This window comes from Gigantopelta aegis, chromosome 13, assembly GCF_016097555.1.
Source record: "Gigantopelta aegis isolate Gae_Host chromosome 13, Gae_host_genome, whole genome shotgun sequence".
NCBI classification, from domain to species: Eukaryota; Metazoa; Mollusca; class Gastropoda; order Neomphalida; family Peltospiridae; genus Gigantopelta; species Gigantopelta aegis.
In genome coordinates, this window is record NC_054711.1 from 30,328,124 (window position 1) to 30,344,569 (window position 16,446).

General features: G+C 39.8%; 1 protein-coding gene across 1 annotated transcript; it reads left to right on the plus strand.

The window, feature by feature from the left end:
• Positions 1-1,590: 1,590 nt before the first annotated feature.
• LOC121387664 (thyrotropin-releasing hormone receptor-like) lies at positions 1,591-11,800 on the plus strand. The gene is made up of 2 exons (XM_041518850.1): positions 1,591-4,136; positions 10,673-11,800. The coding sequence occupies exons 1-2, from the start codon at positions 3,548-3,550 to the stop codon at positions 11,185-11,187; spliced, it is 1,104 nt and encodes a 367-aa protein (XP_041374784.1). The 5' UTR covers positions 1,591-3,547; the 3' UTR covers positions 11,188-11,800.
• The last annotated feature ends 4,646 nt before the right edge of the window (positions 11,801-16,446 follow it).

Sequence of the window (16,446 nt, forward strand, 5' to 3'; positions counted from 1 at the left end):
ATAGCCCAATGGGCCCAGCGACGGGAATCGATCCTAGATCGATCGTGCATAAGTCGAGCTAACCATCCCCCACCCCCACCCACCCCACCCAACAATTGAATTCTCAACTATAAAATGAATTAACATTGTTTTAAAAAATCAAACGGTGCGGACCACTCTGTGTTTGGACTTATTTTCGTGCTTATATCCAATTCCTGGACACACACATCAGCTATCTATAGGTTAGTTGGTAGTTGGTTAGTGGTTTGTGAAAGAGAAGAGGGTGTAGTGGCCGTACACCTACCGACTGAGCTCTTAAGAACTCGCTCGGGATTTTTGTTCGGGCAGTAGCCGTTAGACAGTCCACATATTGCTTAAAATAACTGCTGCCATAAACAGTTATGTTTTTTTATTTATTTAACGACACCACTCGAGTACATTGATTTATTAATTATCGGCTATTGGATGTCAAACATTTGGTAATTCTGACACGTAGTCATTAGAGGAAATCCGCTACATTTTCCCTAATGCAATAAGGGATCTTTTATATGCACCATCACAGACAGGACAGCACATACCTCGCATACCACGATATTTGATATACCAGTCGTGGTGCACTGGCTGGACAGAGAAATAACCTAATGGGTCTACCGACGGGGAAGTCCATATTAAACTACACAAACTCAAATCAAGATTGCTCAAGGAACGCAATCTTGTTAACTATTTAAATAGTTTTGAAGATATTTTTATGTTTTCATTAATTTGAGGAAATTGGGAACATGTATGCCTCAGTTGTTGGCTTTTTTGTTCTTTTGTTTATTTTTGCTTATTTGTTTGTTTGGGGTTTTTTTTGGGTTTTTTGTTTTATTGTTTGGGTGGGGGTTTTTTTTTTTTGAGTGAGTTGTTTTGAGGGCTTTTGGGGGACATTTTTTGGTGGGTGTATTTTTTAAAATTTATTTATTTAGGTTTTGTTTGTTTGTTTGTTTGTTTCTTTCTTTCTTTCTTTCTTTCTTTCTTTATTTACACAAACCCATCTGTCAGCAGTATTTGTTCTTATAGGTGGGTTGTTGTTTTTTGGGGGGGTTTGGGGGGGGTGGGGGGTGTTTTGGTGTTGTTGTTTTTTTTGGGGGGGTGGATTGTTGGTGTTTGTTGTTGTTATTCTGTTTGTTTTGGGTTTTTTTGTTTTGTTTTTTTTGTTTTATAATTCAACTCAGACATTACTTAAATTTTATAGTTTAAATTAACCATTTCCGTACATCCGAAGTATTTCTGGTCGTCCAGGTGTTTCTAATACCATGAAATGCATTTATCATATATTTAAAAACGCACGTACCTCTGGGAAGTAACGAAAGTGTATTTGTAAAGGATATTTCTCCATCACAACGTCACAGGCTCTTGTTTCACTCTATTGTAACTTTATCCAGATGTTTTGCACGTTTGTAGATTAACCTACATGCCAATCACTCACCCATCACTGATTCCATCATTTGGCGCGGATCCATCAAGATCGAGAAATAATGTTTCGACTGGTAGCATTATTTTTCGATAAATAATTGAATTCTCAAAGACGAAGTACCTGTGATCGATACCACGAAGGCAGGATTATGGCGATGAAAGCTTAAAACAAACACACTTCATTTGCGTGAGATAGCGAGATGGCAAGAGTAAATACAGAGAATACAGGAAATAGTAATACGAAATAGTCACATTACGTAAATAGTCAACAGACGCGACAAAGACAGGTGCGCTGTTCATTGGCCGGATATACACGCACAGAGACACAATGGATGCATTTATTATGACGTCACTTTTCAACAGAAGGCCACGGTTAAATGCGACGTTGAAACATCTGTTGTTGCTGGAACTGGTTTTAACTGCTACGTACGACAATACAAGTGTTTCCACGATGAGTTATTGCTTGTTTGTTTTTTTTACACCGAAGATGCCTTAGACATGAAACATTTGTTTTCGCTGGCGCTGGTTTTAACTACTACGTATGACTATACCAATGTTTTCACCGTGAATCATTGTTTATTTGTGACACCGAAGATAACTTAGACGTATGAATGTACGACGTTGAGACATTAGGTTGTTGCTGACACTGAAAGTAACTACTACGTATACAATCTGGACGATATAACTATTAACTTATGCCAAAAACGTTCCTCTGGACAAGACAGAATCCAAAGGAGGTTTTGACAAGGTCATTAGTGCTTTCTAGGACCATACATATTTCCTTATCCGTCTTTGTGGAATTGTCACTTCCAAAACTGGTTTGGCAAATCTCAAGTGCAGCAGACCTAGACCAGTGAATATATTTTCGTATCTGTGCACAAGACAGATTCAAAAGAATGTTTTGACAAAGTCGTTAATGTTCCTATGAATCTTTATGAATTCTACCCCCAAGACTTGTTTGACAAATGTCAATCTACAGGAGATATAGCTCAATGGCCATTAACACAGTTTTTATTGGAATAACATCAACCGTTTATCTCAAGACAGATTCCAAAGGAATTATGTTCCCTAGACTTGTAAGAAAACTCTCAACATACAGGAGATAGAGCTCAGTATGCATTTACACCGTTTGTATTTGGATGCCATCAAATGTATATTTGCACAAGACAAATTCCAAAGGATGTTTTGACAAGGTTATTACTGTTCTGATGAATTGTTAGGACTTTACTCCCAAGACTGACTTAACAAATCTTAGCCCACAGGAGATAGTTTTCAGTGGACAGTTAAAGTTTGTATTGGGATGTCTTTAACAGTATTTCTGTACAAGATAGATCCCAAAGGAGGCGTTGACAAGGTAGTTAATGTTCTCATGAAACTTTAGGAATTCTGCACCCAAGACTTGTTTGGACATTACGACAGTTTGTATTGGGATTGCATCAACCGTATATCTGCGAAAGATATATTCCAAATGACCAGGTTATTACTATCCGTATGAAACTTTAAGATTTTACTCCCAAGACTTGTTTGTTTGAGAAATCTCAACCTAGATGAGACAGAGGTCAATGAATATTTACACAGTTTGTGTTGGGATGCCATCAACTGTATATCTGCTCAAGACAGATTCCAAAGAATGTTTGACAAGGTCATTAATGTTGCCATAAATCTTTAGGACTTTTACCTCCAAGACGTCATTGAAAAATCTCAATCTGCAGAACACAGAGCACAAATGCTATTTCGACAGCTGTGTTGGGATATCATCGGTCGTAACTCTACACGTGATAGAGTCCAAAAGATGTCAGGACAAAATTGTGACTGCTCCTCCAGTAAATCCCAGTCAAGTACTTCGTCTATAGATGGACAGCCTCTTCTCAGGACGTTACATCCTCCCAGTTGTTATGGGTTGTTTTCACTGGCCATCCGATTAACCGCTCATGTGATTACAATCTATACTTCGTCGAATAGGAGGAGTGCCTTTGCACTTGCTATTGAGACCGATGTTGAAACTCTCTCTCTCGTTCTCGCAGACACTGAAGTTAACCACTGTAGGAATAAGCCATGTCGAAAGACGATGGATATACAGCTTTGAAACGGGATATCAGTGGAAATTGAATGAATGAAAATCATGGAATCGAGTACCAGTGAATATAATATTACGACTTCCAGCGAATTCACTTCAAATTCGTGCGAATATTCAAACACTACGACACAATCAAACACTGCGATAACACTTGAAGACTTTCTCGAGTACCAGATCTCAGTGCAAATCCACCTTTATTACCTTCCGGTACTACTATTCATCGGGATTCCCGGAAACGCCATTACGTTCGTCGTGTTGGTATTTTCCTCCTTCCGTAAGAGCACCACCTCTATGTACCTGGCGGTGATCTCTGTCCTGGACACTCTTATATTGCTGGTCAGTGCGTTTTGGTACGCGAACCGTGAGGTATCGCAGTTGGACCTCATCAACGACGTCACCTGCAAACTCGTCTTCGTAGTCTTCTACTTCTCTATCCACTACAACGTCCTCCTGGTGGTGGCTGTGACGGTGGAGAGGTTCATCGTGGTCGTGTTCCCGCTGAAGGCGCAGTTGTGGATCTCCATGAGGAGGACTGTCGTCGTGATCGTCTGCTGCGGAGTCTTCTCGTTTGGTCTCAATCTGTGTCACGTATTCATCAGGACGGCGAAGGTGTCGAGAACGACGGGTGAGTGATAGCAGTCATTGTTATATAACATTTAGTGAAATATCCTAAAATATCAGTGAAATAAAAGTGTTATTAATCACTCGGTGACAATAACACATTTTAGAGTGAACATTTCACTATTTCACTCTAAAATGTGTTAACGTCACTGCAGAAAGTGTTATCTTCATTGTCAGAAAGCCGGAACTATTTTACTGCTGGCATTTTAAAAATAAATGTAAATTTACAAATGTTATATAATAAATAGAAAAATGTTTTTTTTTTGTCAAATATGATTTATATCTCATCTCGTGAAGTTTGCATATCACACGTCGCGCAATCGATGAGATATAAATCATATTTGACAAAAAACCATGAAATATCCTCTATTTACTAGGCATATTTCAAACTAAATTGGGGTCAGCCAGACATCTTCTCAGTCGGTTAATATATCAGTTAGTGTCTGAATCAGTCCGTTCTTCAGTCTGTCAACATGTCAGTCAGATATTCAATCAGTCAGTGAATCGGTTGGTCAGTCAGGCAGTTAAGTTAGTTAGTCAACAAGTAACTCAGCGATTCCGTCAGTATGTCAGTCAGTCAAACAGTGAGTCAGTCAGTTAGTCAAACAGTCAATCAGTTAATCGTAAGAAAATCCGAATGTCAGTCAGGCAGTCACACAGACAGACAGTCGCTGTCAGTCGGTCAGTCCACCAGTCAGTCAGTCAGTCAAACAGTCAGTCAGTCAGTCAGTCAGTCAGTCAGTCAGTCAAACAATCTGTCAATCAGTTAGTCAGCCAGTCTGGGAATTAGATTCACTTGGTCACTTACCCAATTGATTCATTTATCCGCCTATCCACCTATATTTAAGCTGTCAGTCAGTCAGTGAATCAAATTAGTCATAGAGCATGCGTTTATATCCAGCAGTTGTTCAAGCCCGCATTACCTGGGTAAAACATACCATAACATTCCAAAGTTTAAACAAATATGTTTCGGTGTTTAGGTGCATAGACAGTCAATAACCACTCTATACCAGACGTAAATCGATTCACCTAGTCGGTTTATGTCATGCCGTAAAGGGACATTCCTGAGTTTGTTAACATGTTATCGACTAACAGAGACTTTTTAACGATTGTAATTACATATCAAATATATTTCTTTCTGTATACAATATTAGTGACTGTATATTAAACGTGTTTCTGATCGTTCTAATATTTGTACTAAGTTAAATTTCATTTTATTTCTCAAAACATTATTTTTTCGTACGTAAGAAATTATTTTGAAGACAAAATCCAGTTTCGGCTTCTTACAAATATTAAGACGACCAGAAACACATTAAATATACAGACACTGATATTCTAAACAAGAACATATATTTAAAATGTAAGTTTAATCGTAAAAATATTTTATTAGTCGGAATCATCTGACAATGCAGCAAACTCCTTTAAAGTGCAATTGTCCCAGACGTCTGGTTCCGAAAGGGCAGGGTGTTGCTCAGTGGGAGAGCTTTCGCCTGATGCGTGATGGGTCGTAGGATCCAACCAGTGCCTCACAACCAGTATATTAAAGGTTGTACGTGGTATCTGCAATGGAAACGTCTCTTACAGGTACCATGCTGAGTTTGCAACCATTGTAACATATCTCCAAATAATGTATATTTTTTGTTACACACCCGTTGGTGAGAACACCATGCGTTATTGTTAATAACACGTACTTGTTTACACGTGTACGTTTGTTAACAATTTCAAGACATACGACTGGCTGCTCCTAGGTGATGACTAGGTCACCGATGACCAGGTCACCAACGCCATACATCCAATAAATAAAAACAGCAAGATCGAAATCGATTACACTGTGACGTACAGTTAACCTGACAAGCATTTGTCTGTGATGCGTAAGTTAGCAACAAGTGCAATGGGTGTAAATAGCTTTGTCGAAAAAGATGTTAAAATTTGCTTAAAACCTGGTTTTTGAGGATATGCTTTCGCTTGTTAAATACATTTTAAAACAACTCGTTGTAAGATAAATGGCATCTAACGGCCACTCATGTATTATTATCTATACGACAGCTAAAGTTACATCTTGAATGCAGTTTATGTTTTTTCCAATATAAGATTCTGTATATCGAATGTTTTTTCTCGTCGTCCTAATATTTCTAATATATACTCCTCCAAAAAAGTTAAGGGTCATATATTAAATATATAATATACTCTTCAAAAAAAGAAACGCAAAAGGGTACAAATGGGTTATAACTCCGATTTTATGTTTCCTACCGGTTCATGCTTTGTGAATATAAGGTCATTGCATGTCCCAAACACATTCCCACGGTTACATTCGATAAAACGCAGCTACTGTACAATAAAGTTCCAAAATGTGAATATTCGCAAAAACGCAGCCACGTGCAAACCATGTCACCACTGCACGTGCGTTGTCTGCACGTGCAACATGAACACCGACAGTATAAAAGTGCAGGGTGTTCGCTTGCCTGGCCTCTGTATCTGGCCGACAGTTGACAATCCAGGACATGCCACGTCTCAGTGAACCGCAGAGAAACAATGCCATCGGCCGACTAGACGCAGGCGAATCCAGAACGGCCGTTGCCAGGGCATTCCATGTGTCCCCAAGCACCATCTCCAGACTGTGGGACCGTTACCAGCAACATGGATCAACACGTGACCTCCCTAGATCCGGTCGACCACGGGTCACTACCCCCGGGCAGGACCGCTACATCCGGGTACGCCACCTTCGGGAACGATTGACTACTGCCACCTCCACAGCCGCAGCAATACCAGGTTTGCGCAGGATATCCGACCAGACCGTACGGAACCGCCTACGTGAGGTAGGAATTCGTGCCAGACGTCCAGTTCGAGGTGTCATCTTAACACCACAACACCGTCGACTCCGACTGCAGTGGTGCCAGATTCATCGACAATGGCCTCAACTGCGATGGAGACAGGTGTGGTTCAGTGACGAGTCCCGATTTCTGCTCCGACGTCATGATGGAAGATGTCGCGTGTATAGGCGTCGTGGTGAACGTTATGCGGCAAACTGCGTACAGGAAGTGGACAGATTCGGCGGGGGTAGTGTCATGGTGTGGGCAGCCATCTCACACACTGGCAGAACTGACCTGGTCCACGTGCAGGGCAACCTGAATGCACAGGGCTACATTGACCAGATCCTCCGGCCACACATCGTTCCAGTTATGGCCAACGCCAACGCAGTGTTCCAACATGACAACGCCAGGCCTCACACAGCACGTCTCACAACGGCTTTCCTACAGAACAACAACATTAATGTCCTTCCTTGGTCATCGATATCACCGGATTTGAACCCAATTGAGCATCTATGGGACGAGTTGGACCGACGCCTCCGACAGCGACAACCACAGCCCCAGACCCTGCCCGAGCTGGCAGCAGCCTTGCAGGCCGAGTGGGCCACCATCCCCCGGGACGTCATCCGTACTCTGGTTGCTTCAATGGGCAGGCGGTGCCAGGCAGTTGTCAACACACGCGGAGGCCACACCCGGTATTGACTCCAGATGACCTTGACCTTGGTGGTGTGTCCTATCACTTACTCACAATGGACTAGAGTGAATTGTGAACAATCCTGCAACATTTGGTAATTATCGGACTCACCATTCAACAATTAAATCAATTCTCCAAATGTTACGACAATGTGGTTTTGCGTTTCTTCTTTTGAAGAGTATATTTTCTTATATAAAGATGAAAAGTGTTATTTTTAGTTTCACGAGTAAAAATGAGATCTCGTACTTTGTGTGTAGATTGTTTTACTCCATTATGCACAATTTGCACGTGCATACCTGGGCCTTGAAGTGGCTTGGGTGAAAATCGGAGTGAAAACGCATTGTTTTGAAATCGCAAATTGAAAGCTCTGATGAAATTGAATGTCGTTAGTTTGAGACTACACATCGTTTAATGTTAAAGTTCAGTTACAATGTCACCACGACGCCATTTGACAATTTAAGAACGAGGCAGAGCAATCGGAATGCTTGAAAGTGGTCATAGTCAAAGACAGGTGGCTAGAACACTTGCAGTATCGCAAAGTGTTATTTCCAGATGATAAACACGTTACAATAATACTGGACAATTGCATGATAGACCCAGGAGTGGAAGACCGCGAGCTACAACACAGCATCAAGACAGATTTATGGTGACATTGGCTCGTCGAAATCGTTTTAATGATGCTACAAACCCGAATAAACAATTCCACCAGGCCACTGGAGTCCGCATCACCCCACAAACATTAAGAAACAGACTCCATGCAGCCAATTTCCGAACCCTATCGCCAGCAGTAAAGCCAATACTGCTCCCACGTCACTGTCACGCTCAATTGTTGTGGGCGCGAAACCACGTCAGATGGCAACGTCGTCATTGGCGTCCTGTTCTGTTTACAGACGAGTCAAGATTTTGCTTGGACTTTAACGATGGTCGTAGGCGTGTTTGGCGTCAACCTGGAGAGCGACATGCTGACTGTAACATATTGCAACACGATCGGTTTGGTGGGAGTCAATTATGGTATGGGATGGAATATCTTTGGATGGTCGTACAGACTTATACGTCATCAGGAAAGGAGCTCTTACCGCAATTCGGTACAGAGATGAGATCCTACATCCATTTGTGAGACCGTGTGCAGGTATTATTGGTCCTGAGTTTGTGCTAATGGACGATAACGCACGGCCACATAGAGCACGAATTGTGAGAGATTACCTTGAAGAAGAGACAATTTAAAGAATGGATTGGCCAGCTGTTTCTCCCGACCGTAACCCTATCGAACACATCTGGGATCAACTTCAGACACGCATTTCAAGACTTGATAACCCACCAATAACAATACACAACCTTGCAAATGCTCTGATTAGAGAATGGCAGAACATTCCACTGCAGGACATTAGGCACTTGATACAGAGCATGCAGCGACGTTGAAGAGCAGTGATTAATGCTCGTGGTGGTCATACGCGCTACTAAACAGCAATTAGTGAACTGACTTTCACACATAATGAAAATTTCTGTTCCGCTGATCATTGAAAACCAGTATGAATTTTGTACGTGTTTTCGTTTTATCAGATTTGATTGTTTAATCACATTTTATACAGATAACCACATGCACAAACAATTAACAACGATAGATGAAACCAAATTTAAGCATTTTATCTTTTCTGGTTCAAAGTAAATACCGATCCTTAACATTTTTGGAGGAGTATATATAATTTTACTTCCTAATATAAACGTTTTCGTATGTATGAAAATATTCAGAGGTAAAATGCAGTGTTTGGACAGAGCAAACAGTATCATAACAAGAAAGACATTGGATATTCAGACACTGACATTTTAAATAAGATATATGTATTTAATATGTAATTTTAGTTGTAAAAACGTTTCTACGGGTCAAAAATGTACTACAATTAAAAGCACTGCCTTTAAAAAAGGCGCAGTCCCTAGTTTCAACCCGTGAAAATTAACACTAAGTTTGGTCAATCTACAAACGTATAAGATATGTGGATGTAGTTACAACAGAATCAAACAGTTTCATCTATGCCGATGAAACGGAGAAATACACTTAAAATAGACTAGATCTCGTCTCCATGACCGTTACTTCTCAGACGTACGTGCGTTTTTTAAAATATAAAATAAAATGCATTTCGTGCTATTAGAAACACTTGGAAAGCAGGGAATGGTTTGTTTAACAACTCATTCAACACATTTTATTTACGGATATATGGCGTCGGACATATGGTTAAGGACCACAAAGATATTGAGGGAGGAAACCCACTGTCGCCACTTCATGGGCTACTCTTTTCGATTAGCAGCAAGGGATATTTTATATGCATCATCCCATAGACAGGATAACACATACCACGGCCTTTGATGTACCAGTCGTGGTGCACTGGCTGGAGCGAGAAATAGTCCAATGGAGCCACCGACGGGGATCGATCCTAAACCGACCGCGCATCCAGCGAGCGCCTTACCACTGGGTTACGTTCCGCCCCTTAACATACCTAAAGTGACAAACCCTAGTTTTTCAAACACTACAGTGTATTTTCAATATTAGAGCAGTTTCAGAATAGAATAGAATAGAATAGATGTTTAACGACACCCCGGCACGAAAAATACATCGACTACTGGGTTTTAAACTATGGTATGTGCAAGCATTAAAGAGCCGTTTCAGATCATTGAAATCAGACATAACGTAGATTTGGTTGTTTAGATTATCTATTTCTGTCATCCAAGTGTTTCGGGGGGGGGGGGGGGGGGGGGGGCGTAGCCTAGAGGTAAAGCGCTCGCCTGATGTGCGGTCTGTTTGGGATCGATTCCCGTCAGTGGGCACATTTGGGCTATTTCTCGTTCCCTTGCTGCTAATCAAAAAGAGTAGCCCATAAAGTGGCGACAGCGGGTTTCCTCTCTCTAAATCTGTGTGGTCCTTAACCATATGCCTGACACCATATAACCGTAAATAAAATGTGTTGAGTGCGTCGTTAAGTAAAACATTTTCCTTCCTTTAAGTATGTTACATTTATGCTTCTTTTTTTTGCTTTTTTTTTCTAGGCAAATATTTTTGCGGGCGAACCAGAGAACCAGCGACCAAGTTATTTCTGGAGAAAGCGTTCCCGTGGATCGATTCCTTGCTCTACTGCATTCTGCCTATGATGTCACTCTTTGCTCTAAATACAATCATGATACATCACATGAAGAAGCACATAAGCAGGTGCCTCAGCTTGCGCAATTCAAAAACAAACGAAAACCAGTCTAACCAAAGACAGATGACAGTGATGCTCCTATTGGTCTCCTTTTCATTCCTCCTTCTCACTGGACCAATGGGGATCGTTCTTATCGTTGAGAGGTATGTCTGGATCCCGAGGACGCTCAAACAGACGGCTGTGTCACGCCTACTCCACAGTGTCATCGACAACATGATGTATATGAACCACGCAATCAATTTCATGTTTTACTGTTTCACCGGGCGAAAGTTTAGGAACGAGTTGAAACGGATGTGTTGTTGTTTTGCCTGTAAAAGGAGAAAGTCTGGTGTGCAGCAGGCTATCAGTTCAGTGTCAGGGTAAACAAAAGCAGGTGGGGTTGTTTTTCCACACAGTGGGTGTCTTTAAAGAGTTATCTCCATTGGTTGCAAAATGGCGCTTTGCACTTGGAAGTACCGGCCTCGGAGGTGTCGTGGTTAAGCCATCGGATATAAGATGGTAGGTACACGGTTCTCACCCCGGTACCGGTTCTGCGGGCCAATGGTTCAGTGTCAGCTTAAAGCAGAACCAGGCGGTTGTGTGTTAGTGGGGGGGGGGGGCTTTAGCCCTCCTACAATGGATGCACATACACAATGGATGTCATTAGAGAGTGATCTCCCTTGACTGAAATGTGGCGCATGGTTGACACAAACATACAGCGTGCCATTAAAACAGTGAACGTAAAACAGAATCAAGTGATAGTAGTGAACTTTGGTGACCTCACAATGACCTTAATACTCATCAGAAAAAAAATGGAACCATATTTTTGTCTGACTCTTATTACAATAATGATTATAAATGTCACTGGTTTCAAAAATTAACATGACATTCCCACGGGACCTATTTTAGCTATACTATGTTCCTTCTTTACACACTGAGTGTGGTTTGCCTCTCTTTGAAGGTACACACATGCCTGAATGTGTATGAATACCGATTAATAAAGTGCTATATTCATCAAAGAATGTGTCTCTAGTATGTTGTAGTCAGGTCCCTTTTCGAGAAAAGCGCTTATTTATCGACGTACGAGTATTTATTTAGGATTATATCAAACATGTTTTTCTAACCTAATTTCGGGGTGCTGATTAAAAAAAAAATAGTTGGCCATCTGAGAAATTTCGTTTAGGAGGTCAAAATGACAAACAAAATAGTAGTATATGAAATCTGTTGAAAATTGATTGTATAATAGAGTGTCACAGACCATTTTTTTTTTAAATTTATTTTTGTGTAATCATTTCTTTAGGATTGTATACAACATATTTTTCAAAACAAATTTAAATATGCTGAATCCAAAAACGTGTTGAAAAATAATGCTTATGTAGTCAAAATAACGAAAACAAAAACACGCTTTTATACTTGGATACAACGTATTTTCGACCAATAATAATTTTGTAGACACTCATATTATGATCCCCCTAAATGTAATTTTTTACATGGACAACATATTTATTTGTACGCAGCAAACCTATATTTGAACATCTATGTTTTTAAACAATGCAGATACAAATATATATATATATATATATATATATATATATATATATATATATATATACATATACATGTATATATATATATATATATATATATATATATATATATATATATATATATATATACACATACACATACACATATACACATACACATACACATAGACATATATATATATATGTATGTATGTATGTATGTATGTATGTATGTATGTATGCATGTATGTATGTATGCATGTATGTATATAATGTTTACAGGCATCGAAATAAGAGGCGACCGTCTAAACAGAATTTTGGGAGAATGATGTTACGATCTCGAAGAGGAATTTATATATTTTTTACATGTATTTTAAATAGTTAAAACAAAAATGTGTATGCCTAAATCTACATGTTAACATTAGTTTTTAAAACAATTTATGTCTGTACCTACCATGTACAAGCGCTGATGTAACATTTTAGCGGGGGCGGGGTAGGGTAATATCAATGTAATGGGGATCAATTGATTAATATCTTTGGATTTGTAGGTGATAACAAATATTGACGCCCTGAAACTAAAATCAGAGGCTTGATATGTTATATCTTTATATCACATATAGCCCTGGGCGGGCCAGGATCTGCGCCCCCCCCCCCCCCCCCCCTCGTTCAAAGACCATCTAAATATGGTAATCTTAAAATGTAGGCCTAGCTCATAATTAGCCATCTTATTAGAAACTATGTTAATACAATTATATGTACATATTGTGTGTATCATTATGTAACAATCACACACACACATCACCACCACCTCAAATTTAAAAACTGACCCCCCCCCCCCCCCCCCCCCTTCCAGGTACCAACCTTTTCGTTTCGAGGCCTGGTTTATATCCATTGTCCTAAACTGGATCAGAAAAATTATGAAATGCTAAAAAGATTTGCCTTCAACATAATTGGCATTCATTTGGTCTATTATTAATATTCCTAAAGATATATGGCTATTTTTCAACCACCAACCCCTAAAATAAGTATCTTTAAACATTATCGTTCGCAGATTTACAGAATGAATATATTCAAACAGTTGGAAATATACCCATACTCTTGCACTTTTCCTCAAATTTAAGATTTGATATGAGCTATCAAAATATTATATCAAAATTTTACCCATGATAGGAGTTTCACACATCGCTATGAACTAAAGTTATCTAACATCACAGGAAAGGTTCCGATATATATATATATACAGTCGAACCTGTCTATGGCGGCCACTCGTGGGACATGACAAAAGTGGCCGCCATGGAGAGGTGGCCGCCGTATGCAGGTCATATATAAGTCCGAATTATTAAAAACAATTACACGTATGTTGCAATAGAACTATTAAGGAGCCATATACATGTGCAAAAACGTTAACGCGATCGGCTTACTGGGTTTAGGTGGCATTTTGAAAATAAATATCAGAAATAAACTGCAGCAGTATTTAATTCCTTTTAGAGTTGACACGTGTAACTCCAGTTGTTTTAGGCTAGATACCCTCTTATCAATTGCGTTTAATGACCACCGCCGATGACTAGTACATCGCACCGTTAATCCAGATTAAAAACACTTGTTAATTAACGAACACAGCTAAGCGACCGACGACCTTTAAAGGACCGCTGTTTATCAAGCCAATTGGTTATATCAACAAAAACATCTTACGGTTTTTTTTACGATTGCCGACATTTCTTTATAACTTGCACTAAAAACAATTGTGGCCGCGATAGCAGGTTCATTTTCGCTTTTTTATGACAAAAGTGTGGCCGTTGGCCGCGTTTTGCAGGTGGTTGCCATATAGAGGTAAAATGTATAGTAAAATTCATTGGGGGGACCTGAGGGTGGCCGCCATGGACAGGTGGCCGACATATGGAGGTGGCCGCGAAGGCAGGTTTGACTGTATATATATATATATATATATATATATATATGAAAATATGGATAGACTGATATATTTGGCCCTGTAGCTGCTGATCAGGTATTGGCAGGAAAACAAAGGACGAAAGAAATGAGAGTTCATAAGTTAGCATCTCAAGTACTCCAACATTTAATCTTTTTTGCAATTAATGATTTTCATAGAAAAGAAATATTTATTAAAATAAATATTCGTATGACAACGATGTACGGTGCTGTACAAGATGATAATTCCACATGATACTTTAATATTAACCAGAATGCTGATTTCACATTTACAATTTGATGAATGGTTTCGGTGTTTACCCGGGCAGTGACTGGGATCAGTATTTCTACTCGTATTGGTACATGTTGCTATGACTTTATAGATACATCTGTATGATCACATGAACTAGTCGATGGTGCACTGTCTATCATGCATGTGTTCATCAGTTGTTACATGAAATCCTTCGCAAATTTTAATGTGGTAATTTTATGGTCAAAAGGCCAAAGGCACATAATTCAATTTAGGTACAATCCTTGCTTTGAATGAGAAATTTCACACCGACTATTTACAATATATAAAGCCGACCAGGAAGTGAATGCTTTGCTTTCCACAAAGTATGACTTGCTACCAATACCAATACCCATAGTTTGAACAAACTCAAGATCCACATGTATCTGAGTAATTACTCGGGAAGTCAGTCTTGATTATTGACGGACAGGCATTGGTCCAAAGTTCAAAACACGAAGGGAACAAAATGTTTGAGAAATATACTGACATGTTGTATTTGATCGCTACAAGTCTCTGTTCTCTGTTAACCAAACTAAATGCACAAATTAGAGATATACAAACCCGTGAGAAGGATGTCAATGGCTCAAACTGAACAGAAAGCAATGTAAAATTAACTAATTTCCTCTTTAAAACCCATTTTTAAGAATCTGCATTGAATGTAAAATGTGTGTGTGTGTGTCTCTCTGTGTGTGTGTGTGTGTGTGTGTGGTGTCTGTGTGTGTGTTTATGTTTGTGTGTGTGGTGTGTCTGTGTGTGTGTGTGTTTTTGTGTGTGTGGTGTGTGCGTATGTATGTGTGTGTACGTGTGTGTGTCTGTGTGTGTGTGTGTGGTGGGTGGGTGGGTGTGTATGTGTGGCGTCTGTGTGTGTGTTTCCGTGTACGTGCGTGTATGTCTGTCTGTGTGTGTGTCTGTGTGTGTGGTGGGCGGGTGGGTGTGTATGTGTGGTGGTGTGTATTTGTGTACGTGCGTGTGTGTCTGTCTGTTTATGTGTGTGGTGTGTGTGTGTGGTGTGTGTGCATGTGCGTGTGTGTGTGTGTGTGTCTCTCTCTCTCTCTCTCTCTCTCTCTCTCTCTCTCTCTCTCTCTCTCTCTTTGTGTGTGTATGTGTGTGTTTGTGTGTATGTGTGTGTATGTGTGTGTGTGTGTGTGTGTGTGTGTGTGTGTGTGTGTGTGTGTGTGTGTGTGTGTGTGTGTGTGTGTGTGTGTGTGTGTGTGTGTCTGTGTGTGTCTGTGTGTGTGTGTACTGAGATCGATGTAGTGTAGAGTAGTAACACTGAGATAAATCTTGAACAATAAAGACCAACAACGAGAAATCGGATGCCAGAATAATAGTTCAGGCAATTTACTGCCTAACTATTGTTGTACATAGTAAGACACCGATGTCCTGTTGGTTTCTGCCTTTTCACATGTCAGATATCCATGAAACAATTGGACAAATTTTAAAAAAAACATTCCTATAAATATAGCATTGGAAACACACCTCTTAGTACCAGCTGCAGAATACTTATCATGCTCTGAGATGTAATACTGTTATTTCATGTTATAGTATTTCAAAGGAAATTAAACGACTCTTTTAAAGAAGGTAGATACTGGGAACAAATATGAATAACAATTAATTTGTAATGTATATGACCTGACAGTAGAGAGCATGGACAAAGTACTAAATGTTCCACCTTGGAAACTGAAGGGTCCAAACCGTGGTGTTCGCAGATGAGCCTGTTTGTTTCATGTCATTACCATACAAAGAACGCTTACATGTACTACTCTAGATCTTCCATCACCTTCAGCAGTGGATGGGCTCTTACGGATGATCATGAATAGCCTAAGAATGCAATGTGATTTGACTTCCAGTTTGTGTTAAAATAGTAGGAATGAATGAATGAATGAATGTTTAACGACACCC

Excerpts from the sequence above, each read along its gene's own strand:
- LOC121387664 (XM_041518850.1), top strand. The coding sequence starts at position 3,548 with ATGAAAATCATGGAATCGAGTACCAGTGAATATAATATTACGACTTCC. Across the intron at positions 4,137-10,672 it reads GAAGGTGTCGAGAACGACGG|GCAAATATTTTTGCGGGCGA; the intron begins GTGAGTGATAGC and ends TTTTTTTTCTAG.